At 50.2% G+C, this 26262-nt stretch overlaps 3 protein-coding genes across 3 annotated transcripts; 1 reads left to right on the forward strand and 2 right to left on the reverse strand.

The window, feature by feature from the left end:
• The first annotated feature begins 3945 nt into the window (after positions 1–3945).
• On the forward strand, positions 3946–7035 carry IER3 (immediate early response 3). The gene is made up of 2 exons (XM_038126433.1): positions 3946–4451; positions 6313–7035. Exons 1-2 carry the CDS (start codon positions 4266–4268, stop codon positions 6571–6573), a joined length of 447 nt encoding a protein of 148 aa, XP_037982361.1. The 5' UTR covers positions 3946–4265; the 3' UTR covers positions 6574–7035.
• A 3526-nt stretch (positions 7036–10561) lies between these two features.
• Positions 10562–18313, reverse strand: LOC119696646 (zinc finger protein 2 homolog). The gene is made up of 6 exons (XM_038126450.1): positions 18276–18313; positions 17678–17739; positions 17136–17210; positions 14100–14330; positions 11833–12851; positions 10562–11722 (listed from the first exon to the last, which is right to left on the reverse strand). Exons 2-6 carry the CDS (start codon positions 17709–17711, stop codon positions 11090–11092), a joined length of 1992 nt encoding a protein of 663 aa, XP_037982378.1. The 5' UTR covers positions 17712–17739; positions 18276–18313; the 3' UTR covers positions 10562–11089.
• A 3823-nt stretch (positions 18314–22136) lies between these two features.
• On the reverse strand, positions 22137–25753 carry LOC119696551 (zinc finger protein 436-like). Its single transcript, XM_038126294.1, has 3 exons — positions 25623–25753; positions 22959–24597; positions 22137–22155 (listed from the first exon to the last, which is right to left on the reverse strand). The coding sequence occupies exons 1-3, from the start codon at positions 25732–25734 to the stop codon at positions 22137–22139; spliced, it is 1770 nt and encodes a 589-aa protein (XP_037982222.1). The 5' UTR covers positions 25735–25753.
• Positions 25754–26262: the final 509 nt, after the last annotated feature.

Below are 26262 nucleotides of genomic sequence, written 5' to 3' on the forward strand. Positions count from 1 at the left end.
TTTTCAAGGGGTTTGAGGGGGGTAGGGAATGTGGGGGAGGCGGGGTGGGCGTGAGGGTGTGTGGGGCCTGTGTGGGATCTATAGGGGATCTATAGGGGATCTATGGGGGGGAATTTTTGGGGATATCCGGAGTGGTTTTTGGGGATATCCGGAACGTATGGATGGAGGTTGGGGGGAGGGGAAGGGAGGGGGGAGGGGGAAGTTGGTGGTACCTATGGAGGGTGGCGGGGGGTGGGATCTATAGGGGATCTGTAGGGGGAGGGAAGCTATAGGGGGGGATTTGGGGAATATCCGGAGTGGTTTCTGGGGATATCCGGAACCTATGGGAGCTATAGGGGACTTTGGCGGAGGGGGAATTGGGCCCTATATGGGACCTATGGGGCCTATAGGAGACTTGGGAGGCGGTTGGGACCTATAGGGGATTTTTTTGGGGGGGTGTGGACCCTATATGGGACCTATAGGGGGCTTTGGGGGGGGGATCTTGGGCCCTATATGGGACCTATGTGGGCTGTAGGGGACTTTGGGGGGGTTGGGGCCACTACAGGGGATCTATAGGGGGATTTAAGTAGGAGATTTTGGGTGGGGTTGGGCCCTATATGGGACCTATGGGGTCTATAAGGGACTTTGGGGGGGGGTTGGGCCCTATATGGGACCTATGGGGGCTATAGGGGACTCTGGGGGGGGGGTTGGGATGTATGGGAGGTTTTTTTTTTGGGGGGGGGTTGGGCCCTATATGGGACCTATGGGGGGATTTGAGGGTTCTATAGGGGACTTGGGGGGGGGTTTGGACCCTATATGGGACCTATAGGGGGATTGGAAGGGTCTATAGGGGATTGGGGGGGGGGCTTTGGGTTCTATAGGGGAGGTTTGGGTGGGTCTGGGGGACCCCATGGTGTCTATAGGGGGGATTGGGGGTCCGGTATGGGATCTATAGGGGACATTGGGGGGGTTGTGGGACCTATAGGGGACACTGGGGTTCTATGGGGGGGGGGTTAAAGGGATTTTGGGGGCATTGGGGGTCCTATATGGGACCTGTAGGGGGGGGTTATGTGATCTATAGGGGACATTGGGGAATTGGGGGTCCTATATGGGACCTATGGGGGGGTTGGGGGGTTTTAGGGGATCTATAGGGGACATTTGGGGTCTATAGGTGGTGGTTAAGGTGACTTTGGGGGGGTTTGGGGGTCCTATATGGGGCCTATAAGGGGGATTTAGGGGATCTATAGGGGACACTGGGGTTCTATAGGGGACGTGGGGGTTCTATAGGGGGGTTGGAGGTGGTTTAGGGTTCTTTTAGGGGGCGTTGGGGCTCTCTAGGGGGGTTTGGTGACATTTGGGGGGGATTTAGGGGATCTATAGGGGACACTGGGCGTCTATAGGGGAAATGGGGGCCCCATATGGGACATTAAGCTTCTATGGGGGACGTTGGGGGCCTATAGGGGCTCTATAGGTGCCGCCCAGCCCCTCCTGGGGCTCCTTTGGTGGGGGGGGATGATCCTATAGGGGATTCCATCGGGCATCCCATGGGTATCTATACGCTATCCATAGGGGATCTATAGGTGATCCCATAGGGCATTCCGGAGATGATTCCATAAGGGATCCATAGGTGATTCCATAGGGGACTCACAGGTGATCCATGGCGAATCCATAGGGGTCCCATAGAGGATCTATAGGGGATCCATGGGGAATCCATAGGGGTCCCATAGAGGATCTATAGGGGATCCATGGGTGGTCCATAAGGGATCTATAGGGGATCCATGGGGAATCCATAGGGGTCCCATAGAGGATCTATAGGGGATTCCATAGGCGATCCACAGGGCATCCCATCTATAGGGGATCTCCGGGAGATCCATAGATTATTCCATAGGGGATCCATAGGGCTCCCAAAGCTGATCCATAGGGGCTCTATAGGGGCTCCATAGGCCCTGTTCCCCAGCGGGGGGCGCTGTCCCGTGCGCTGCCCCCGGGGCCGAGGCCACAGCAAGGCCGGGGTCACCTACGGCCGGGGCCGTATGGATCCTATAGGGGACCCTGCCCTATAGGGGACCCTGCGGGGGATCCGCCGCGGCCCCGGCACACGCCGGCCCCTACACACCCTATAGAGCCTATAGGGGATCCTGTACATCCTGTAGGGGGTCATGTATGTTCTATAGGGGATCCGCCATGGCCCCAGCACATGCTATCCCCCCCAGATCCTATAGGGGATCCTATAGGGGGTCATATACATCCTATAGGCGATCCGCCGTGGCCCCGAGGAGACCGGCCCCTACACACCCTAAAAAATCCCAAACTTCCCTCTAGAAAATCTAAAATCCCCTATGGAAAACCCCAAATCCCCTATAGAATCCCCAAGTTTCCTATAGAAAGCCCCATATGGAAAACCCCAAATCCCTTATGGAAAACTCCAAATCCCCTATAGAAAATCCCAAATCCCCTATAGAAATTCATCTATGGAAAATCCCAAATCCCCTATGGAAAGCCCTAAATCCCCTATAGAAAATCCCAAAATCCCCTATAGAAATTCCCCTATGGAAAGCCCCCTATAGAAAACCCCAAGTCCCCTATAGAAAGCCCCCTGTAGGGGATCCCAAATCCCTTGTGGAAATTCCCTTAGGGAAAATCCTAAATCCCCTATGGAAAGCCCCCTATAGAAAACCCCAAATCCCCTATGGAAAATCCTAAAGCCCCTTTAGGGGATCCAAAATCCCCTATGGAAATTCCCCTATAGAAAGCCCCCTATAGAAAGCCCCAAATGCCTCCGGACGAAGCCCTGGATCCGAGCGCAGGTAAGGGGGAAAATCTGGGAATTTTGGGGGGAAAATCCGGGAATTTTGGGGGAAAATCCGGAAACTTTGGGGGAAAATCCGGGAATTTTTGAAAAAAGGTGGAATTTGGGTAAAAAGTCCTGGAAATTTTGGGGTAAATTCTGGGGTTTTAGGGAAAAATCCTGGAATTTTGGGGAGAAAATAATGGGATTTTGGGGGGAAATCTTGGAATTTTGGGGAGAAATGATGGAATTTTGGGGGAAAAACCTGGAATTTTGGGGGAAAACGCTGGAATTTTGGGGAAAGCCTGGAATTTTGGGGAAAAAACTGGAATTTTGGGGGAAAAACCTGGAATTTTGGGGGGGAAATGCTGGAATTTTTGGGGGAAAAACCTGGAATTTTGGGGAAAAACCTGGAATTTTGGGGAAAGCCTGGATTTTGGGAACAAAAATTGGAATTTTGGGGGAAAATGATGGAATCTTTGAACAAAAATTGGAATTTTGGGGATTTTTTGGGGGCATTTTGGGGATTTTTTTCGGAATTCTTTAGGGAATTTGGAGGAATTTTTAGGGAATATTTTCTTAAATTTTTTTGGTTTTTTCCTGATTTTTTTGGGAATTTTTAGGAGGAATTTTTGTGTAATCTTGGGGAATTTTGAGGGAATTCTTTGGGGAATTTTGGGAAATTTTTTTCTGATTTTTTTGGGAATTTTTGGGGGGATTTAAAAGAATTTTTTTGGGATTATTTTGGGAATTTCAGGACCCCTCCCCCAAAGGCGTGGGGGTCTCCCGTGGCCCCTCCACGTAAGAACCGGAGGCAGAAAATCGGGACAAAATTCCCAAATATTTGGGGGAATTCCCGGAATTGCCACGGGAACCCCTCTGGGAACGGAGCCCGACACAGAATTAGGGGAAAAAACGAGAATTTTAGGGAATGTTTGAGATTAAATCCGGAATTTTTGGGATGAAAAATTCCTTTTTCCCCCAAAAAAACGCATATTTTCCCTAAAAAAAAAATCACATTTTTTCCCAAAACCTCCCCCCCAAAAAATCCCTTTTTTCCCCTCCATAATTCCCATGTTTCCCCCTAAAAAATCCCCGGTTTTCCCCCCAAAATTCCCAATTTTCCCCCAAAAAACTCAATTTTCCCCCCAAAAAATCCCATTTTTTCCCCAAAAACTCCCAGTTTCCCCCACAAATTCCCTCTATTTCTCCCCAAAAAACCCCCTCTTTTTTCCCCCTCCATAATTCCCACGTTTCCCCCTAAAAATTCCCGCTTTTCCCCCCCAAAAATTCCCGGTTTTTCCCCGGAAATGACGCAAATTCCGTGACTCAAAATTCAGGAATTTCCCCGTCCCCTCGCCAAGTGGGCGTGGCCTCATCGCAAACCACACCCCCTCCTCTCTCCACCAATCAAATCGCGCCGTGGGCGTGGCTTCCACCCCCCTCCTGTTATAACCCCGAGGTCGCGGGTTCGAATCCCGGCATTTCCTTTTTCGCCATGTCGATGGTGGCGGCGGTCGCGGCCACCGCGAGGTGTCCTGGCCGGGTTTGGGGACATCTCGAAGGTGTCCCCAAAGGGGTGGCACCGTCCCCACCTCGTCACTTCACCTTCGAACCCCTCCCGCCGCCCCCCGGCCCTTCCAGGCCTCGGCGGCGCCATCGGCGCGTTCTTTATCCGCCCGCTGTGAGTATGGGATGATTTTTCGGGGGGGTTTTAATCTGAATTTAATCTGAATTTAATCTTTTTGGGGTGGTTGGGGTCATTCTATATCCTTTATGTCCCCTATAGATATCAGGAGTTGCCTATAGCCTCGCCTAAACCCCCCTGAACTTGCCTAAATTTGCCCAAAATTTGTAAAATTTGCCCAAAACTTCTTCCGAATTCGCCTCCAGCTTCTAAAATTTGCCCTGAAATTCCCAAACTTGCTCCAAACCCTCTCGAAATGGCCCTGAACCCCCTCAAACCTGCCCTGAACCTCCCTAAACTCCCCCAAACTTGTCCCAAATGCCCCCAAACTTGTCCCAAATGCCCCCAAACTCGTCCTAAATTTCCCCAAACTCGTCCTAAACTTCACCAAATTCGCTTTAAACCCCCCCAAACTTGTCCTGAATTTCCCCAAATCCCCCAAACTCCTCCTAAAGTTCCCCAAGTTTGCCTTAAACCCCTCCAAACTCCTTCTAAAATTCCTCAAATTCACCCTAACCCCCCCAAACTACTCCTAAAGTTCCCCAAATTCGCCTTAAACCTCCCCAAACTCCTCCCAAAATTCCTCAAACTCCCCCTCAATCCCCCTGAACTCCCCCAAACTCGTCCTAAAGTTCCCCAAATTCCCCCCAAATCCCCCAAACTCGTCCTAAACTTGCCCAAATTCCCCCAAACCCCCCCAAACTTGTCCAATACCCCTTAAATCCCCTATAGACGCCCCCCAAACCCTTTCCAAATCCCAAAATTCCTGGAATTCCCCGGCCGCAATCCGAAATTGGCCTCATTTCCCGGAGGGGTGGGGGGAGGTTGAGTCACTTCCACCCCCTCCGCTCTGACTCAGCCTTTCCTGGCGCTCTCGGGGGAGGATTTGGGCCCCTCCCCGCCCAGTTTTTTGCTCCAGGCTGGGATTTATTTGCCCAAAAAAAGGGAATTTTTATCCCTGAGTGGGAATTATTTACCCCAAAATTAAAATTATTTACCCCAAGGAGGGTTAATTATCTCAAACCCTTTGCGAAGCTAAGCAGGGTCCGCCCGGGTCACCCCTTGGATGGGTTCCCTAACCTGACTAGGGGAATATTTACCCCAAAAAGGGACTTTTTTCCCCAAAATGGATTTGATTGCTCCCAAAACATACGGAATTTTATCCAAAAATGGGAATTATTTGCCCCCAAATTGGAATTATTTACCCCAGGGTAGAATAATTCCCCCAATCCCTTTGTGAAGCTAAGCAGGGTCTGCCAGGGTCACCCCTTGGATGGGTTCCCTAACCTGACTAGGGGAATATTTACCCCAAAAAGAAACTTTTTTCCCCCAAAATGAATTTATTTACCCCAAACCAGAGGGAATTTTATCCAAAAATAGGAATTATTTGCCCCCAAATTGGAATTATTTACCCCAAGGAGGGTTAATTCCCCCAACCCCTTTGTGAAGCTAAGCAGGGTCCGCCAGGGTCACCCCTTGAATGGGTTCCCTAACCTGACTAGGGGAATATTTATCCCAAAAAGAAACTTTTTTCCCCCAAAATGAATTTATTTACCCCAAACCAGAGGGAATTTTATCCAAAAATAGGAATTATTTGCCCCAAAATTGGAATTATTTACCCCAGGGTAGAATGATTCCCCCAATGCCTTTGTGAAGCTAAGCAGGGTCCGCCCGGGTCACCCCTTGGATGGGTTCCCTACCCTTCTCTTCCCCCTCTCTAATCCCACCTCCCTCCCTTTTCCCACCTGGAATTTTCCCCAGAATTCCAGGAATTCCCCCAAAATTCCTGAAATTTCCCCCAATCCCGCTGACCCTCGACCTCAATTTCGGAATTCTTGTGTCCCCCCCTCCTTCCCAGGTGCGTCGCCCCCTGCCCTCGGAAGAACCCAGCGCCGCCAAGCGCCTCCTGCTGCTCCTCCTGGCCGTGGTGGGCACCCAAATCTACAACGCGCCCGGCGACGTGGCCGACGTCACCTCGGGGGGGACGAGGACACCCCTGGGGACGCCCCCGATCCCAGAGGGACCCCAAATTCCCAACGGGACGGCGCTGGTGGCACCCACGGGTGGCTCCTGCCCCTCGCTGTCGGTGTCGCCCCCTGGTGGCGCCAGGACGCGGTGAAGACCCCGCCCCCGAACCGCGCTGGGGGCGGCGCCCGGGACTGCCACGCCCTCCTGGATTAATTAATTAATTAACGAGGGCGTTAATTAAGGCGGAAGAGCTCCGGCGCCGGTGTTGGACGATCCCAGTTTGGAACTGGGAGGACTGGAAAGGGGCGGAGTCCTAGATGGAGGGGCGGGGCTTCACATTCCCTAATTAATTAGATGTGTAATTAAGCCCTAATTAACGACCGGCTCGTTGATTAGCTGCCAATTAAGGTGGGAACAAGCCCCACGTGTGAATTTTGAGGTTGGACCAATCCCAGTTTGGAACTGGGAGGACTGGGAAGGGGCGTGGCCAGGATGGCCTCGTTAACGAGGGTTTTAATTAACGAGGTCACCTCTACCTCAGCTTCAGCGCCTGTGGCTGCTGAACGGATTAATTAATTATTTTTAATTATTGTAACTATTTATTCACCAGTTATTTATTATTTATTGGTCATTATTTATTTATTTATTTGTCATTATTTATTAATTATTTATTAATTAATCGCCTCGGGATTATTTATTGTGATTTGATTGGGGGGTATTTAATGTTGTAATTAATTAAAATCATCTCTTGAATTAATTAACGGCGGTTCCGTCTTGATTGGAATTTTTGGTGATGGGAATTGAGGGGAAAACGATGGGAAAAAATCCCAATTTTTGGCCATTTTATCCTGAAATTTTGGGGCAAAACGATGGAAAACCCCAATTTTTGGCCATTTTATCCCTGAATTTTGGGGCAAAACGATGGAAAATCCCAATTTTTGGCCATTTTATCCCAAAATTTTGGGGCAAAATGATGGAAAATCCCAATTTTTGGCCATTTTATCCCATAATTTTAGGGCAAAACGATGGAAAATCCCAATTTTTGGCCATTTTATCCCGAATTTTTGGGGCAAAATGAAGGAAAATCCCAATTTTTTGCCATTTTATCCCAAAATTTGGGGGAAAACGATGGAAAATCCCAATTTTTGGCCATTTTATCGCGAAATTTTGGGGCAAAACGATGGAAAATCCCAATTTTTGGCCATTTTATCCCAAAATTTGGGGCAAAACGATGGAAAACCCCAATTTTTGGCCATTTTATCCCGAATTTTTGGGGCAAAACGATGGAAAATCCCAATTTTTGGCCATTTTATCCCTGAATTTTGGGGCAAAACGATGGAAAATCCCAATTTTTGGCCATTTTATCCCTGAATTTTGGGGCAAAATGATGGAAAACCCCAATTTTTGGCCATTTTATCCCAAAATTTTGGGGCAAAACGATGGAAAATCCCAATTTTTGGCCATTTTATCCCATAATTTTAGGGCAAAACGATGGAAAATCCCAATTTTTGGCCATTTTATCCCGAAATTTGGGGGAAACGATGGAAAATCCCAATTTTTGGCCATTTTATCCCAAAATTTTGAGGCAAAACGATGGAAAATCCCAATTTTTGGCCATTTTATCCCAAAATTTGGGGCAAAACGATGGAAAATCCCAATTTTTGGCCATTTTATCCCTGAATTTTGGGGCAAAACGATGGAAAACCCCAATTTTTGGCCATTTTATCCCAAAATTTGGGGGAAACGATGGAAAATCCCAATTTTTGGCCATTTTATCCCAAAATTTTGAGGCAAAACGATGGAAAATCCCAATTTTTGGCCATTTTATCCCAAAATTTGGGGGAAACGATGGAAAATCCCAATTTTTGGCCATTTTTATCCCAAAATTTTGGGGCTAAACGATGGAAAATCCCAATTTTTGGCCATTTTATCCCAAAATTTTGAGGCAAAACAATGGAAAATCCCAATTTTTGGCCATTTTATCCCAAATTTTTGGGGGCAAAACGATGGAAAATCCCAATTTTTGGCCATTTTATCCCTAAATTTTGAGGCAAAATGATGGAAAATCCCAATTTTTGGCCATTTTATCCCCAAATTTTTATGGTAAATAATGACAAAATCCCAATTTTTGGCCATTTCAGCCCAAGTCGGATTTTTATTGACCCGACACAAAATACAAAGTCACAAAAAGTAACAAAAAAACCCAAAAAAATTCAATTTTTCGTTAAAAAAAAGAAAAAAAGTTTAAAAAACCTCGAGTTCACTCCTGGTTTTTCGGGAAAAACCCAAAATATCCAAAAGAAAATCCAATTTTTCCTCCCAAATCCACATTGGGTGGAATTCATGACCCAAATTTGGGAATTTTTTTTCCCAAATTTCGATTTTTTTCCCATAAACTTCATCATTTTTTCCCAAATTTTTAAGGTTTTTCCTAATTTTTACGGGTTTTCCCCCCCAATTTTTGAGTTTCTTTCTTGGAATTTTGAGGCTTTTCCCAAATTTTGACACTTTCCCCAATTTTTTAATATTTTTTCCCAAATTTTTCCTATTTTTCCCCATTTTTTGGGTGATTTTCCCCAAATTTTTTGGGTTTTTTTCCCAAATTTTTGGTGATTTTTCCCAATTTTTGGGGTTTTTTCCCCAAATTCAAGAACCGGAAGTTGGGAAGATTCCCCAGTGTTGGCTCGGCCAACCCCATTTGGACACTGGGAATGATGGGAATTCCCCCATCCCGTCATTAATTAGCCAATTAATCACCCCCTAATTAATTAGAGATCGTTAATCGGCCATGAGAACTCAACGGGACCGAGCCAAGGTTGGGTGTTGGGTTGGCCAAGCCCGGTTGGGCGCCGGCGATGCCGGGAACCCCCCGGGAACCATGGAATGATGGGAACTCCTCATCTTCCCATTAATTAATGAATAAAATCACCCCCTAATTAATTAGAGATCGTTAATCGGCCGTGAGAACTCAACGGGACCGAGCCAAGGTTGGGTGTTGGGTTGGCCAAGCCCGGTTGGGCGCCGGCGATGCCGGGAACCCCCCGGAACCATGGAATGATGGGAACTCCTCATGTCCACCCTTAATTAGCCAATTAATCACCCCTAATTAATTAGAGATCGTTAATTTGGCACCAACTCTGAATGGGAACGAGTTGGGACCGACCCACGGTTGGGTGTTGGGTTGGCCAAGCCCAGTTGGGCGCCGGGAGCGCCGGGAACCCCCCGGCACCATGGAATGATGGGAACTCCTCATGTCCCCATTAATTAATGAATAAAATCACCCCTAATTAATTAGAGATCGTTAATTGGCCATGAGAACTCAACGGGACCGACCCAAGGTTGGGTGTTGGGTTGGCCAAGCCCGGTTGGGCGCCGGCGATGCCGGGAACCCCCCGGAACCATGGAATGATGGGAACTCCTCATGTCCACCCTTAATTAGCCAATTAATCACCCCCTAATTAATTAGAGATCGTTAATTGGGCACTGACTTTGAATGGGAACGAGTTGGGACCGAGCCAAGGTTGGGTGTTGGGTTGGCCAAGCCCAGTTGGGCGCCGGGAGCGCCGGGAACCCCCCAGGACCATGGAATGATGGGAACTCCTCATGTCCACCCTTAATTAGCCAATTAATCATTCCCTAATTAATTAGAGATCGTTAATCAGCCATGAGAACTCAACGGGACCGACCCAAGGTTGGGTGTTGGGTTGGCCAAGCCCAGTTGGGCGCCAGCGATGCCGGGAACCCCCGGGAACCATGGAATGACGGGAACTCCTCATGTGTGCACTTAATTAGCCAATTAATCACCCCTAATTAATTAGAGATCGTTAATCAGCCATGAGAACTCAATGGGGACCGAGCCAAGGTTGGGTGTTGGGTTGGCCAAGCCCAGTTGGGCGCCGGCGATGCCGGGAACCCCCGGGACCACGGAATGATGGGAACTCCTCATGTCCCCATTTAATTAGCCAATTAAATCACCCCTAATTAATTAGAGATCGTTAATTGGGCACCGACTTTGAATGGGAACTCAACGGGACCGAGCCAAGGTTGGGTGTTGGGTTGGCCAAGCCCAGTTGGACGCCGGGAGCGCTGGGAATGATGGGAATTCCCACATCCCATCATTAATTAGCCAATTAAATCACCCCTAATTAATTAGAGATCGTTAATCGGCCATGAGAACTCAACGGGACCGAGCCAAGGTTGGGTGTTGGGTTGGCCAAGCCCGGTTGGGCGCCGGCAATGCCGGGAACCCCCCGGCACCATGGAATGATGGGAACTCCTCATCTCCCCATTAATTAATGAATAAAATCACCCCTAATTAATTAGAGATCGTTAATTGGGCACCAACTTTGAATGGGAACTCAACGGGACCGAGCCAAGGTTGGGTGTTGGGTTGGCCAAGCCCAGTTGGGCGCCGGGAGCGCCGGGAACCCCCCGGAACCATGGAATGATGGGAACTCCTCATGTGTGCACTTAATTAGCCAATTAATCACCCCTAATTAATTAGAGATCGTTAATCAGCCATGAGAATGGACTGGGACCAAGCCAAGGTTGGGTGTTGGGTTGGCCAAGCCCAGTTGGGCGATGCCGGGAACCCCCCGGCGCCGCGGCCGCCCCCGCCTCCCCCCTCTCATTACCCGAGCGCCCCCCGGCCCTAATTAACCGCCTCCCTAATTACCCACCGGAAAGCCCGGGAACGCCCGGCCCGGCAGCGCCAACGCCCAGGGCAGCTCCAACGCCGCCGGCACGGCCGAGGAGCCCGGGAACGCCGGGAAGGCCAAACCCGCGGACGCCGCGGCCGAGGAGGAGGAGGAGGAGGAGAAAGAAGAGGAGGAGGAGGAAGAGGAGAAGGAGGAAGAGGAAGAGGAGGAGGCAGACACGGCGGCTTTGCCGTGGGTGCGCCGGTGCCGGTTGAGGTGCGAGCTGCGGCTGAAGCGCTTGCCGCACTCGCGGCACTCGTAGGGCTTCTCGCCGGTGTGGACGCGCCGGTGGATGGTGAGCTCGGAGCGCTGGATGAAGCTCTTGCCGCACTCGGCGCACTGGAAGGGTTTCTCGCCCAGGTGCGTCCTCTGGTGCGTCAGGAGGTTGGAGGAGACGCTGAAGCGCTTGCCGCACTCGCGGCACGCGTACGGCTTCTCGCCGGTGTGCATCCGCCGGTGGATGGTGAGGTCGGATTTCTGGATGAACCCCTTGGAGCACTCGGGGCACTTGTAGGGTTTCTCGCCGGTGTGGATGCGCCGGTGCTTCACCAACGCCGAGCGCTGCCCGAAGCTTTTCCCGCATTCCTGGCACTTGTACGGCTTCTCCGGCGCCGCCGCCGCCGCTTCCGGTTGCCGCCCGCAATCCTGGCACAACCCCCGGCTTTTCCCGCAATCCAGGCATTTCGGCGCCGCCGAGCCGCCACCCCGCCGGCGCCGCCGGCGTGAGAGCGTTGATGCTTCAACAACGCCGCGCCTTGACCGAAACACCGCCCGCACTGCCCGCACTGGAAGAGCCTGCCGTGCCGGTGAGCCGCCAAAAAGCCGGCCAGGTGCTCCGGGCACCGGTAGGAGGCGCGTTCGGCCGCGTGGATTTTCCGGTGCCGGTCCAGGTGGGAGCTGACGCTGAAGCTCTTGCCGCACTCGCCGCAGGAGTACGGCCGCTCGCCGGTGTGGACGCGCTGGTGCCGCTCAAGGTCGGAGCGCTGGATGAAGCCCTTGCCGCAGTCGCCGCAGGCGAAGGGCCGCTCGCCGGTGTGGATGCGCCGGTGCTGCGTCAGGTTGGAGCCGCGGCTGAAGCTCTTGCCGCAGTCGCCGCAGCGGTGCGGCCGCTCGCCCGTGTGCGTCTTGCGGTGCTTCGCCAGCGCCGAGCGCTGCCCGAAGCTCTTCCCGCAATCCGGGCAGCGGTGCGGCGCCGATTCCGCCGCCGACGCCGCCGTTTTGGTTTTGCCGCGGGGCTGCTCCGGCGGCCCCGGCCCGCCGGCGTGGGTGCGGCGGTGCCGGTCCAGGTGGGAGCTGACGCTGAAGCGTTTGCCGCAGTCGGCGCAGGCGTACGGCCGCTCGCCGGTGTGGACGCGCCGGTGCCGCTCGAGGTCGGAGCGCTGGATGAACCCCTTGCCGCAGTCGCCGCACCGGTGCGGCCTCTCCCCGGTGTGGATGCGCCGGTGCTGCGCCAGGTTGGAGCCGCGGCTGAAGCCTTTGCCGCAGTCGCCGCAGCGGTGTGGTTTCTCCACCGCCGCCGCCGCGGCGCGTTCCGGTTGGCGGCAGCGCCGGCAGCACTCGGAGCGGCGCCGGAGCTTGGCCGGGCTTTTGCCGCACTCCGAGCAGCTCCCGGCGGGTTTTCGGCCCTTCGGCGTCGCCGGGAGGTCGGCATCGGTCGACGGTTGAGGCGCGGGAGGGTCTTGGGCGGCCAAAGGGGTGGGGTCGTCTTCGGGGCCGCTCCCGGCGCCGGCGGCTGCACCGGGATGGGAAAACGTGAATTATACGGCGAACTCTTCCATGGATTCCATGGGTTGGGTTGACCTTGACCATTGACCTTGGCCAAGGACCGGTCAAACCCAAAATTCCCAAAAAATCCCAAATTTTCCCATGGAATTCCATGGATTGAGTTGAGTTGACCATTGACCTTGGCCATGGACCGGTCAACCCCAAAATTTCCCCAAAAATCCCAAATTTTTCCATGGAATTCCATGGATTGGGTTGACGTTGACCACTGACCTTGGCCATGGATCCATCAACCCCAAAATTCCCAAAAAACCCCAAATTTTCCCATGGAATTCCATGGATTGAGTTGAGTTGACCATTGACATTGACCAAGGACCGGTCAACCCCAAAATTCCCAAAAAATCCCGAATTTTTCCATGGAATTCCATGGATTGAGTTGAGTTGACCATTGACCTTGGCCAAGGACCGGTCAACCCCAAAATTCCCAAAAAATCCCGAATTTTTCCATGGAATTCCATGGATTGAGTTGAGTTGACCGTTGACCTTGGCCATGGATCCATCAACCCCAAAATTCCCAAAAAAATCCTGAATTTTTCCATGGAATTCCATGGATTGGCTTGACCTTGACCATTGATTATTGACCATTGATCGTTGACCTTGGCCATGGATCCATCAACCCCAAAATTCCCAAAAAATCCCGAATTTTTCCATGGAATTCCATGGATTGAGTTGAGTTGACCATTGATCATTGACCGTTGATCGTTGACCATGGCCATGGATCCATCAACCCCAAAATTCCCAAAAAAATCCCGAATTTTTCCATGGATTCCATGGATTGAGTTGAGTTGACCGTTGACCTTGGCCATGGATCCGTCAACCCCAAAATTCCCAAAAAATCCCTTTTATTTTGGAATTTTTTGGGAAAACCCCTTTTTATTGGGATTTTTTTTTTTGGAAAATCCCATTTTTTTGGGGGAAAAACACCCCAATTTCTTCGGGAATTCTTATATTTTTGGTAGAACCCTTTTCTTTTCCCCAAAAACCCCCATTTTTCCCGAATTTCTCCATCAAAACCCCAATTATTTTTTTTTTTTTGAGAAAACCCCATTTTTCTCCCGAATTTCTCCATCAAAACCCCATTTTTTCTGCAGAAAACCCCATTTTTTTCGGAATTTCTCCGTCAAAACCCCAATTTTTTTTGCATAAATCCCCATTTTTTGGGATTTTTTTTGGGGAAAAAAAAATCCCCGGTACCCACCGCCGTCCCGGGCCTCCCTCGGGCGCTTCCGGCGCTTCCCGGCCTGGCCCTGCTCCCGCACCAGCTCCCGCAGCATCTTCTCCACACGGCTCCTCCCGGCCGCCTGCAGGATCAGCCCCAGCTGCCGCCGCAGCTCCGGCCCCGCCCCTTCCGCCGAGCCACGCCCACCCGCCGGAAGGGGCGGGGCCGGAGGGGGGGAGGGGCGGGGCTGATCCGCCTCGGATTCCGCAGCTGGAGAAGGGGGGAAAATGGGAAAATTGGGGGGGATGTTGGGGTTTTGGGGGGGATTCCTGGAAATCCCGAAGGTTTTGGGCAAATTTTAAGGGGAATTCCCGAAAATCCCGAAGGTTTTGGGGGGAATTCCTGAAAATTCCAAAGATTTTGGGCAAATAAAAGGAAAATTCTGGAAAATTCTGGAAAATTCCGGAAAATTCCTGAAATTTCCTGAAAATTCTAAAGATTTTGGGGGGAATTCCTGAAATTTCCAAAGATTTTTGGGGGGAATTCCTGAAAATCCCAAAGATTTTGGGCGAATAAAAGGAAAATTCTGGAAAATTCTGGAAAATTCTGGAAAATTCCTGAAAATTCTAAATATTTTGGGGGGAATTCCTGAAATTTCCAAAGATTTTCGGCAAATAAAGGGGAAATTCTGGAAAATTCCGGAAAATTCCTGAAATTTCCTGAAAATTCTAAAGATTTTGGGGGGAATTCCTAAAATTTCCAAAGATTTTGGGCAAATTAAAGGAAAATTCCTGAAAATTCTGGAAAATTCCAAAGGTTTTGGGAGGAATTCCTAAAATTTCCGAGGATTTTTGGCAAATAAAAGGAAAATTCTGGAAAATTCCAAAGATTTTGGGCAAATGAAAGGAAAATTCTGGAAAATTCCAGAAAATTCCAAAGATTTTGGGGGGAATTCCTGAAAATTCCAAAGATTTTGGGCAAACAAAAGGAAAATTCTGGAAAATTCCAAAGATTTTTGGCAAATGAAAGGAAAATTCTGGAAAATTCCTGAAAATTCCAAAGATTTTGGGGGCGATTCCTGAAAATTTTGGGCAATAAAAGGAAAATTCCTGAAAATTCCGAAGGTTTTGGGGGGAATTCCTGAAATTTCCAAAGATTTTTGGGGAGAATTCCTGAAAATCCCAAAGATTTTGGGCAAATAAAAGGGAAATTCTGGAAAATTCTGGAAAATTCCGGAAAATTCCTGAAATTTCCTGAAAATTCTAAAGATTTTGGGGGGAATTCCTAAAATTTCCAAAGATTTTGGGCAAACGAAAGGAAAATTCCTGAAAATTCCTGAAAATTCCAAAGATTTTGGGGGGAATTCCCGAAAATCCCAAAGGTTTTGGGGGGAATTCCTAACATTTCTGACGATTTTGGGGGTGATTCCCGAAAATTTTGGGCAATAAAAGGAAAATTCCTGAAAATCCCGAAGGTTTTGGGGGGAATTCCTGAAAATCCCAAAGATTTTGGGCAAATAAAAGGAAAATTCTGAAAAAAATCTGGAAAATTCTGGAAAATTCCTGAAAATTCTAAATATTTGGGGGGGAATTCCTAAAATTTCCAAAGATTTTGGGCAAACGAAAGGAAAATTCCGGAAAATTCCTGAAAATTCCAAAGATTTTGGGGGGGATTCCTGAAAATTCCAAAGATTTTTGGCAAATGAAAGGAAAATTCCTGAAAATTCCTGAAAATTCCAAAGGTTTTGGGGGGAATTCCTAAAATTTCCGAGGATTTTTGGCAAATAAAAGGAAAATTCTGGACAATCCCAAAGATTTTGGGAAAATAAAAGGAAAATTCCTGAAAATTCCGGAAAATTCCAAAGATTTTGGGGGGAATTCCTGAAATTTCCAAAGATTTTCGGCAAATAAAGGGGAAATTCTGGAAAATTCCGGAAAAATTCCTAAAATTTCCTGAAAATTCTAAATATTTTGGGGGGAATTCCTGAAAATTCCGAAGTTTTTGAGGGGAATTCCAGAAAATTCCAAAAATCTTGGGGGGAATTCCTAAAATTTCCGAGGATTTTTGGCAAATAAAAGGAAAAATTCTGGAAAATTCTGGGAAATTCCTGAAAATTTCCGGAAAATTCCTGAAAATTCCAACCATTTTGGGGGGAATTCCTAAAAATTCCAAAGATTTTGGGGGAAATCCCTGAAAATTCCGAAGATTTTGGGGGGAATTCCTGAAAATTCCGAAGATTTTGGTTCATTTAAAATTCATCAAACCCTCTCTCGGTTGCGTTGGCCAACTGGAAGAGTCCAAACCCTCTCTCGGTTGGGTTGACCAACCGAGGTCTTGGTTGCGTTGGCCAACTGGAAGAGCCCAACCGTGCCCTAGGTTGGGTTGGCCAACTGGAAGAGCCCAACCACGCTCTCGATCGGGTTGGCCAACCAAGGTCTCGGTTGGGTTGGCCAACTGGAAGAGCCCAACCCATTCACGGTTGCGTTGGCCAACTGGAAGAGTCCAAACCCTCTCTGGGTTGCGTTGGCCAACTGGAAGAGTCCAACCCATTCACGGTTGCGTTGGCCAACTGGAAGAGTCCAAACCCATTCGAGCTTGGATCGACCAACCGCAACATCCAAACCCTCTCTCGGTTGCGTTGGCCAACTGGAAGAGCCCAACCGTGCCCTAGGTTGGGTTGACCAACTGGAAGAGCCCAACCACGCTCTCGATCGGGTTGGCCAACCGAGGTCTCGGTTGGGTTGGCCAACTGGAAGAGCCCAACCACGCTCTCGATCGGGTTGGCCAACCGAGGTCTCGGTTGCGTTGGCCAACTGGAAGAGTCCAACCCATTCACGGTTGCGTTGGCCAACTGGAAGAGTCCAAACCCACTTTGAGTTGCGTTGACCAACTGGAAGAGCCCAACCACGCTCTCGATCGGGTTGGCCAACCAGGGTCTCGGTTGGGTTGGCCAACTGGAAGAGCCCAACCCATTCACGGTTGCGTTGGCCAACTGGAAGCTTCCAAACCCTCTCTGGGTTGCGTTGGCCAACTGGAAGAGCCCAACCCCCCGTTGGCCAAGCCCCGTTGACTCACCGGCGCCCAGGCCGCGTCTCCGGTGCGATTCGGCGAAGGCGGTGATCCGCGGCCAACTGATGGCGATCTCCTCGGCTTTCGGGGGGGAAAAACGGGGAATTTTGGGGAATTTTGGCAATTTTGGGAATTTTCTGAGTTTATTTTCCCATCCCGGCGCCGTTTTGGGGTGAAATCCCCAAATTTCGGGCAAATTTTGCCGATTTTTTTAGGGGGAAAATCCCTGCGGGGAAACTGAGGCAGCCAAGTTCGTAAAATTTAATTTTTTTTTGATTTTGCCCCAAGAATTCCCCGAAAAAATCCCCAAATTTCCATCAAATTTGCGCCTCGGGGATTCCTTCCCGAAAAATTCCCGAAATTCCCCAAAAATTTTGCGTGAGGGGCTCCCAAAAATTCCCCAAAAATTCCCAAAAAATCCCCCAAAATTCAAAAAAATTCCCAAAAAAATTCCCAAAAATTCCCCAAAAATTCCCAAAAATTGCCAAAAATTCCCAAGAAATTCCCAAAAATTCCCCAAAATTCCCAAATTTTCGGGATCCTCTTACCCAAGGAAATGACGTTCTCGTAATTCTCCTGCATCTTCAGCCCCGAAATCCCAAATCCGAGCCTGGAAAACCCCAAAAAAATCCCAAAAAATTCCCAAAAAATCCAAAAAAATTCCAAGAAAATCCAAAAAATCCCAATAAATCCCAAAAAATCCCAAATTTTTTTTTTAAAAATCCAAAAAAAATCCCAAAAAATCCCCCAAAAATCTCCAAAAATTCCAGTTCTAATCCTGATCCCGTTCCCGTTCCCGCTCCGATCCTGCTCCGATCCCGCTCCCAGTCCTGGTCCCGATCCCGACCCCGTTCTAATCCCGATCCCAATCCGTTCTAATCCCGATCCCGACCCGTTCCCGCTCCCATCCCGATCCCAGTCCCGGTCGCGACCCGGTTCTAATCCCGATCCCGCTCCCAGTCCCGCTCCCGGTCCCAGTCCCAATCCCGACCCGGTCCCGATCCCGATCCCGACCCGGTCCTGATCCCGATCCCGACCCGTTCCCGCTCCGATCCCGATCCCGGTCCCGGTCCCGATCCCGACCCCGACCCGGTTCTAATCCCGATCCTGACCCGTTCCCGACCCGGTTCTAATCCCGATCCCGACCCGTTCCCGCTCCGATCCCGCTCCCGGTCCCGGTCCCGATCCCGACCCGATTCTAATCCCAATCCCGCTCCGATCCCGCTCCGATCCCGATCCCGACCCGTTCCGATCCCGCTCCCAGTCCCGGTCCCGATCCCGACCCGGTTCTAATCCCAATCCCGACCCGTTCCCGCTCCCATCCCGCTCCCAGTCCCGGTCCCGATCCCGATCCCAACCCGGTTCTAATCCCGATCCTGACCCGTTCCCGACCCGGTTCTAATCCCGATCCTGACCCGTTCCCGCTCCGATCCCGCTCCCAGTCCCGGTCCCGATCCCGATCCCGACCCGGTTCTAATCCCCATCCCGACCCGTTCCGATCCCGGTCCCGATCCCGACCCGGTTCTAATCCCGATCCCGCTCCCAGTCCCGGTCCCGTTCCCGACCCGGTTCTAATCCCGATCCTGACCCGTTCCCGTTCCGATCCCGGTCCCAGTCCCGGTCCCGATCCCGACCCGGTCCTGATCCCGATCCCGACCCGGTTCCAATCCCGGTCCCGACCCGTTCCCGCTCCGATCCCGGTCCCGGTCCCGATCCCGATCCCGCTGGAGGCGGCTCCCGGCGTGACCCGGATACAGAGGAGCCGCCGCCGCCTCCTCCCTCCCCCCTTCCCTCCGCCTCCTCCTCCCTCCCCCCTTCCCTCCTCCTCCTCCTCCTTCCTCCTCCCTCTCCCCCTCTTCCTCCTCCTCCTCCTCCCTCCCCTTTTCCCTCCTCCTCCTCCTCTTCCTCCCCCTCCTCTCCCCCTTTCCCTCCTCTCCCTCTTTTCCCTCCCTTATTTCCCCTCCTCTTCTTCCTCCTCCTCCTCCTCCTCCTCTCCCCTTTTCCCTTTCCCTCCTCCTCCCTCTCCCCCTCTCCCTCTTCTTCCTCCTTTATTTCCCCTCCTCTTCTTCTTCTTCTTCCTCCTCCTCTTCCTCCTCCTCCTTCCTCCCCCTTTCCCTTTCCCTCCTCATCCTCCTCCCTCTCCACCTCCTGCTCTTCTTCCTCCCTTATTTCCCCTCTTCTTCCTCCTCTTCTTCCTCCTCCTCCTCCTTCCTCCCTCTTTCCCTCCTCCTCCTCCTCTTCCTCCCTCTCCCCCTTTCCCTCCTCATCCTCCTCCCTCTCCCCCTCTCCCCCTTTCCCTCCTCCTCCTCCTCCCTCTCCTCCTCTCCCTCTTCTTCCTCCCTTATTTCCCCTCCTCTTCTTCTTCCTCCTCCTCCTCCTCCTCCTCCCTTTCCCTCCTCCTCCTCCTCTTCCTCCCTCTCCCCCTCCCGCTCTTCTTCCTCCCTTATTTCCCCTCCTCTTCTTCCTCCTCCTCCCTCTGCCTCCCACTTCTTCTTCTTCCTCCCCTCCTCCTCCTCCTCCTCTTCCTCCCCCTCCCCCTCCTCCAAAACCTTCCCAAGGAGTCGCCGGGAAACCCCCAAATTCCCGGAGAATTCCCAATGATTTGCCCCCCAAAAAATCCCAAAGAATTCCCAAAAAATGCCCTCAAAAAAATCCCGAATTACCCCAAAAATTCCCAAAGATTTGCCCCAAAAAATCCCAAAGAATTCCCAAAAAATGCCCCAAAAATCCCCAAAATTCCCCAAAAATTCCCAAATATTTGCCCCCAAAAAATCCCAAAGAATTCCCAAAAAATGCCCCAAAAATCCCCAAAATTCCCCCAAAAATTCCCAAAGAATTCCCCAAAAAATCCCAAATTACCCCCAAAATTCCCAAGGATTTGCCCCCAAAAAATCCCAAAGAATTCCCAAAAAAAGGCCAAAAAATCCCAAAGAATTCCCAAAAAATGCCCCAAAAATCCCAAATTCCCCCCAAAATTCCCAAATAATTCCCCCAAGAAATCCCCGAATTCCCAAAGAATTCCCAAAGATTCGCCCCCAAAAAATTCCCCCCAAAAAAACCCCAAAATTCCCAATTTTCCCCCGGATTTTTCCCGCTTTTCCCCCAATTCCCGCCCAAGGGAAAATTCCAGGAATTCCTCTCTAAATCTATTTTTTATTCGCGTTACAAACCAAGAAGAAAATTCCCAAAAAATCCCCAAAAAAAACCCGGAAAAAAACCCAAAACACCCGGAATTCCCGTTCGGCTCCCGCCCCCGATCCCGAAAAATTTTTTGGGATCAAACCTTTTCCATTTCGCCGCAATTTTTTGGGATTTCCTTCCCGATTTTCCGCCCGGAATAAATACAATAAATTACGGAACCGCCCGGAATTCCCGATTTTTCCCCATCCCAAAAAAAAAAATCCCAAAACCCCCCAGAATTCCCAGATTTCCTCCGTCTCCGCCCCGGGGATTTTTTATTCCGTCGGAAAAACTCCCGGAAAAATCGGAAAATTCCGATTTTTTTTCCCCCCTTTTTTTCCTACTCTACTTCTACTCTACCCGAAACGCCGTCGGAAAAAATTCCCGATTTTTTTCCCCCCCTCTCTTCACCCTTCCGGCATTTCCTCCCCTCCGGAATTCCGGAGGCGCCTCCGCGCTTGGCATCCCGGCCCGGAATTCCGGCCGGAATCGTGGAGCCGTCGGTGCTTGGCCAACGATGAAGGGTCGCCAAAGGTTTCGCCGCATTCCGGGCAGGATTTTTGGGATTCATCCAAAGATTTCCCGATTTTTTGGGATTCATCCAAAGATTTCCCAATTTTTTGGGGTTCATCCAAGGATTTCCCGATTTTTTGGGGTTCCACCAAAGATTTCCCAATTTTTTGGGATTCCTCATGGATCCGTCGATGTTTGGCCAACGCCGACGGATCCGAGAAGGATTTCCCGCATTCCGAGCAGGATTTTTGGGATTCATCCAAAGATCTCCCAACTTTTTGGGATTCATCCAAAGATTCCCCAATTTTTTGCGACTCTTCGTGAACCCGTTGATGTTTGGCCAACGCCAACAGATTTCCAAAGGTTTTTCCGCATTCCGAGCAGGATTTTTGGGATTCCTCATGGATCCGTCGATGTTTGGCCAACGCCGACGGATTTCCAAAGGTTTTGCCGCATTCGGGGCAGATTTTTTGGGATTCATCCAAAGATTTCCCAATTTTTTGGGATTCATCATGGATCCGTCGATGTTTGGCCAACGCCGACGGATCCGAGAAGGATTTCCCGCATTCCGAGCAGGATTTTTGGGATTCATCCAAAGATCTCCCAACTTTTTGGGATTCCACCAAAGATCTCCCGATTTTTTGGGATTCATCCAAAGATTCCCCAATTTTTTGCGACTCTTCGTGAACCCGTTGATGTTTGGCCAACGCCGACGGATTTCCAAAGGTTTTTCCGCATTCCGAGCAGGATTTTTGGGATTCCTCATGGATCCGTCGATGCTTGGCCAACGCCGACGGATCCGAGAAGGATTTCCCGCATTCCGAGCAGGATTTTTGGGATTCCACCAAAGATTTCCCAATTTTTTGCGACTCTTCGTGAACCCGTTGATGTTTGGCCAACGCCGACGGATTTCCAAAGGTTTTTCCACACTCTGAGCAGGATTTTTGGGATTCCACCAAAGATCTCCCAATTTTTTGGGGTTCCACCAAAGATTCCCCAATTTTTTGGGATTCCTCATGGATCCGTCGATGTTTGGCCAACGCCAACGGATCCGAGAAGGATTTCCCGCATTCCGAGCAGGATTTTTGGGATTCATCCAAGGATTCCCCAATTTTTTGGGATTCCTCATGGATCCGTCGATGTTTGGCCAACGCCGACGGATTTCCAAAGGTTTTTCCGCATTCGGGGCAGATTTTTTGGGATTCATCCAAGGATTTCCCAATTTTTTGGGATTCCTCATGGATCCGTCGATGTTTGGCCAACGCCGACGGATCCGAGAAGGATTTCCCGCATTCCGAGCAGGATTTTTGGGATTCATCCAAAGATCTCCCAACTTTTTGGGATTCATCCAAAGATTCCCCAATTTTTTGCGACTCTTCGTGAACCCGTTGATGTTTGGCCAACGCCAACAGATTTCCAAAGGTTTTTCCGCATTCCGAGCAGGATTTTTGGGATTCCTCATGGATCCGTCGATGTTTGGCCAACGCCGACGGATTTCCAAAGGTTTTTCCGCATTCAGGGCAGATTTTTTGGGATTCATCCAAGGATTTCCCAATTTTTTGGGACTCCTCATGGATCCGTCGATGTTTGGCCAACGCCGACGCATCCGAGAAGGATTTCCCGCATTCCGAGCAGGATTTTTGGGATTCATCCAAAGATTCCCCAATTTTTTGGGATTCCTCATGGATCCGTCGATGTTTGGCCAACGATGAAGGATTCCCAAAGGTTTTTCCGCATTCGGGGCAGATTTTTTGGGATTCATCCAAGGATCTCCCAATTTTTTGGGATTCCTCATGGATCCGTCGATGCTTGGCCAACGATGAAGGATTCCCAAAGGTTTTGCCACATTCCGAGCAGGATTTTTGGGATTCATCCAAAGATTCCCCAATTTTTTGGGATTCCTCATGGACCCGTCGATGTTTGGCCAACGCCGACGGATTCCCAAAGGTTTTTCCGCATTCCGAGCAGGATTTTTGGGATTCCGCCAAAGATCTCCCAACTTTTTGGCATTCATCCAAGGATCTCCCGATTTTTTGGGATTCATCCAAGGATCTCCCGGTTTTTTGGGATTCATCCAAAGATCTCCCAATTTTTTGGGATTCCTCATGAACCCGTCGATGTTTGGCCAACGCCGACGGATTCCCAAAGGTTTTTCCGCATTCGGGGCAGATTTTTTGGGATTCATCCAAGGATTTCCCGATTTTTTGGGATTCATCCAAAGATTCCCCAATTTTTTGCGACTCTTCGTGAACCCGTTGATGTTTGGCCAACGCCGACGGATTTCCAAAGGTTTTTCCACACTCTGAGCAGGATTTTTGGGATTCCACCAAAGATTTCCCAATTTTTTGGGGTTCCACCAAGGATTCCCCAATTTTTTGGGATTCCTCATGGATCCGTCGGTGCTTGGCCAACGATGAAGGATTCCCAAAGGTTTTGCCGCACTCCGAGCAGGATTTTTGGGATTCATCCAAAGATCTCCCAACTTTTTGGGATTCCACCAAAGATCTCCCAGTTCTTTGGGATTCCACCAAGGATCCCCCAACTTTTTGCGACTCCTCGTGGACCCGCTGGTGCTTGGCCAGCGCCGACGGATCCGAGAAGGATCTCCCGCACTCGCCGCAGCTCTTCCGGGCGCCGGCTCTGTGCGCCCGCTGGTGCTTCTGGAAGTGGAGCGTGGAGTTGAAACTCTTGCCGCACTCGCCGCAGACGTGCGGCCGGCCGCCGGCGTGCGTCCGCTGGTGCCGGTAGAGGTGCGACGTCCTCCCGAAGCTCTTGCCGCACTCGGGGCACTCGTAGGGTTTCTCGCCGGTGTGAATCCGTTGGTGCCTCTCCCAGTGGGAAACCCACGAGAAGCTCTTGCCGCAATCCCCGCACCGGTACGGCTTCTCGCCGCCGCCGCCGCCGTGGAAGCTGCGCCGGTGCCGCGCGTACAGCGCCGGCGCGCCGAATCCCTCGCCGCACTCCTCGCAGCGGAAGGGGCCCTCGCCGAGGTGAAGCCACTGGTGCCTCACCAGCGCCGGCGCGTCGCCGAAGCTCTTGCGGCACAGCGAGCACTTGTAGGGCCTGACGCCGGTGTGCGTGCGCTGGTGCCGCTCGAAGTGGAGGATGCTGCCGAAACTGCGGCCGCAGTAGGTGCAGATGTACGAGCGGCCCTCGGCGTGGCCGCGCTGGTGCCGGTAAAGGTGGGAGCTCCTGGAGAAGCTCTTGCCGCACTCGGCGCACTCGTAGGGTTTCTCGCCGGTGTGGATGCGCCGGTGCCGGAGCCAGTGGGAGCTCCAGGAGAAACTCTTGCCGCAGTCGCCACAGCGGAAGGGCAAATCGCCGGTGTGGAGGCGCCGGTGAGCGGCCAACTCTTTGTTGCGCCGGAAACTCTTGCCGCACTCCTCGCACCCGTAGGGGAGCCCGCGGGGCTTCGCCGCCGCCGGCGCCGCCGCCGCCGTTTCGGCGTGGCCGCGCTGGTGCCGGTAGAGGTTGGAGGAGACGTTGAAGCTCTTGCCGCAGCGGGAGCAGCGGAAGGGCTTCTCGCCGGTGTGCGTGCGCCGGTGCTTGGAGAAGTGCGAGCTGCAGCCGAAGCTCTTGCCGCACTCGGCGCACTCGAAGCCCTTCTGGAGGACGCCGCCGCCGAAGTCGGAGAAACTCCGGGTTTTGGCGGCACGCCGGCTCCTCGACGACGTGCCGGGCTCGGCCCAACGGAAAGACTCCGGGAGCTCGGCGCCGGGATCGGGCGCCGCGATCGCCGGAGCGTCCGACGAGGGCGGCCTCGAGGCGGGCGTTCCTGGGGGGCGGGAAATCGGGAATTCTGGCGGGGTTTTCCGGCTTTTTTCCGGAATTTTCCCCATTTTTTGTGGATTTTCTCCCATTTTTTGCGGAATTTTTTCCATTTTTTGCGGAATTTTCCCCATTTTTTGTGGATTTTCTCCCATTTTTTGTGGAATTTTTTCCATTTTTTGCGGAATTTTCCCCATTTTTTGCAGAATTTTTCCCATTTTTTGTGGAATTCTCCCCATTTTTTGGGGGGTTTTCCCCCTTTTTTAATGGGATTTTCCCCATTTTTTGTGGAATTTCCCCCATTTTTAATGGGATTTTTGGGATTTTTTAATGGGATTTTGGGTTTTTTTTGATGGGATTTTTGGGGATTTTTAATGGAATTTTTAATGGGATTTTTGGGATTTTTAAATGGGATTTGGGGGGTTTTTTAATGGGATTTTTAATGGGATTTTTAAATGGGATTTTTGGAATTTTTAATGGGATTTATGGGATTTATTTTACAGGATTTGGGGATTTTTAATGGGATTTTTAGGATTTTTAAATGGGATTTTTATTGGGATTTATGGGATTCTTAATCGGGATTTTGGGGATTTATTTTACGAGATTTTTGGGATTTTTTATTGGGATTTTTTTTGATTTTTTATTGGGATTTTAATGGGATTTTAAAATGGGATTTTGGGGATTTATTTTATGGGATTTTTGGGATTTTTTAAATGGGATTTTTGGGATTTTTAAATGGGATTTTTGGGATTTTTTAAATGGGATTTTTGGGATTTTTTAAATGGGATTTTGGGGATTTATTTTATGGGATTTTTGGGATTTTTTAAATGGGATTTTTGGGATTTATTTTATGGGATTTTTGGGATTTATTTTTCGGATTTTTGGGATTTTTTGATGGAATTTTTTATGGGATTTTTGGGGTTTTTAATGGAATTTTTGGGATTAATTTTATGGGATTTTTGGGATTTATTTTTGGGATTTTATTGGGATTTGGGGATTTTTTGATGGGATTTTCCCCCTTCCCAAACTTACCCTGGATCCCGCCGGGATTGAAGGGATCTTCCTCCCCCTCATCCCCAAAAATCACCTCCGGCTCTTCCTCCTCCTTCTCCTCCTCCTCCTCTTCCTCCCCCCAGGGATCCATCGCCGGCTCCGAAATCCTGGAAAATCCCCCCAAAAAAAAAGAAAAATAAATAAATTCAGTCCCCCAAAAATTCCTAAAAAATTCCAGGAATTAAAGACCCCAAAATCCCAATTTTTCCATGAATTAAACGCCCAAAAATCTCCATTTTTCCACAAATTAAAGACCCCAAAATCCCATTTTTTCCACGAATTAAACACCCAAAAATCCCCAATTTTCCCACAAATTAAACCCCCCAAAATCTCGATTTTCCCACAAATTAAACCCCCCAAAATCCCCAATTTTCCCACGAATTAAACACCCAAAAATCTCCATTTTCCCACGAATTAAAGACCCCAAAATCCTCATTTTTTCCATAAATTAAACCCCCCAAAATCTCGATTTTCCCACAAATTAAAGACCCCAAAATCCCCATTTTCCCACGAATTAAACCCCCCAAAACCCCAATTTTTACATGAATTAAAGACCCCAAAATCCCCAATTTTTCCATGAATTAAACCCCCCAAAATCTCGATTTTCCCACAAATTACA

The sequence above is a fragment of the Motacilla alba genome, unplaced genomic scaffold (genome assembly GCF_015832195.1).
Source record: "Motacilla alba alba isolate MOTALB_02 unplaced genomic scaffold, Motacilla_alba_V1.0_pri HiC_scaffold_34, whole genome shotgun sequence".
In the NCBI taxonomy this organism is placed as follows: domain Eukaryota; kingdom Metazoa; phylum Chordata; class Aves; order Passeriformes; family Motacillidae; genus Motacilla; species Motacilla alba.

Excerpts from the sequence above, each read along its gene's own strand:
- LOC119696551 (XM_038126294.1), bottom strand. The coding sequence starts at position 25,734 with ATGGATCCCTGGGGGGAGGAAGAGGAGGAGGAGGAGAAGGAGGAGGAA. Across the intron at positions 24,598-25,622 it reads CAATCCCGGCGGGATCCAGG|GAACGCCCGCCTCGAGGCCG; the intron begins GTAAGTTTGGGA and ends CCCGCCCCCCAG.
- LOC119696646 (XM_038126450.1), bottom strand. The coding sequence starts at position 17,711 with ATGCAGGAGAATTACGAGAACGTCATTTCCTTGG. Across the intron at positions 17,211-17,677 it reads CGAGAACGTCATTTCCTTGG|CCGAGGAGATCGCCATCAGT; the intron begins GTAAGAGGATCC and ends CCCCCCCGAAAG. Across the intron at positions 11,723-11,832 it reads AACGCTCTCACGCCGGCGGC|AAGCCGTACAAGTGCCAGGA; the intron begins GCCGGCGGGGTG and ends GCGGCGCCGGAG.
- IER3 (XM_038126433.1), top strand. The coding sequence starts at position 4,266 with ATGTCGATGGTGGCGGCGGTCGCGGCCACCGCGAGGTGTCCTGGCCGG. Across the intron at positions 4,452-6,312 it reads GCGTTCTTTATCCGCCCGCT|GTGCGTCGCCCCCTGCCCTC; the intron begins GTGAGTATGGGA and ends CCTCCTTCCCAG.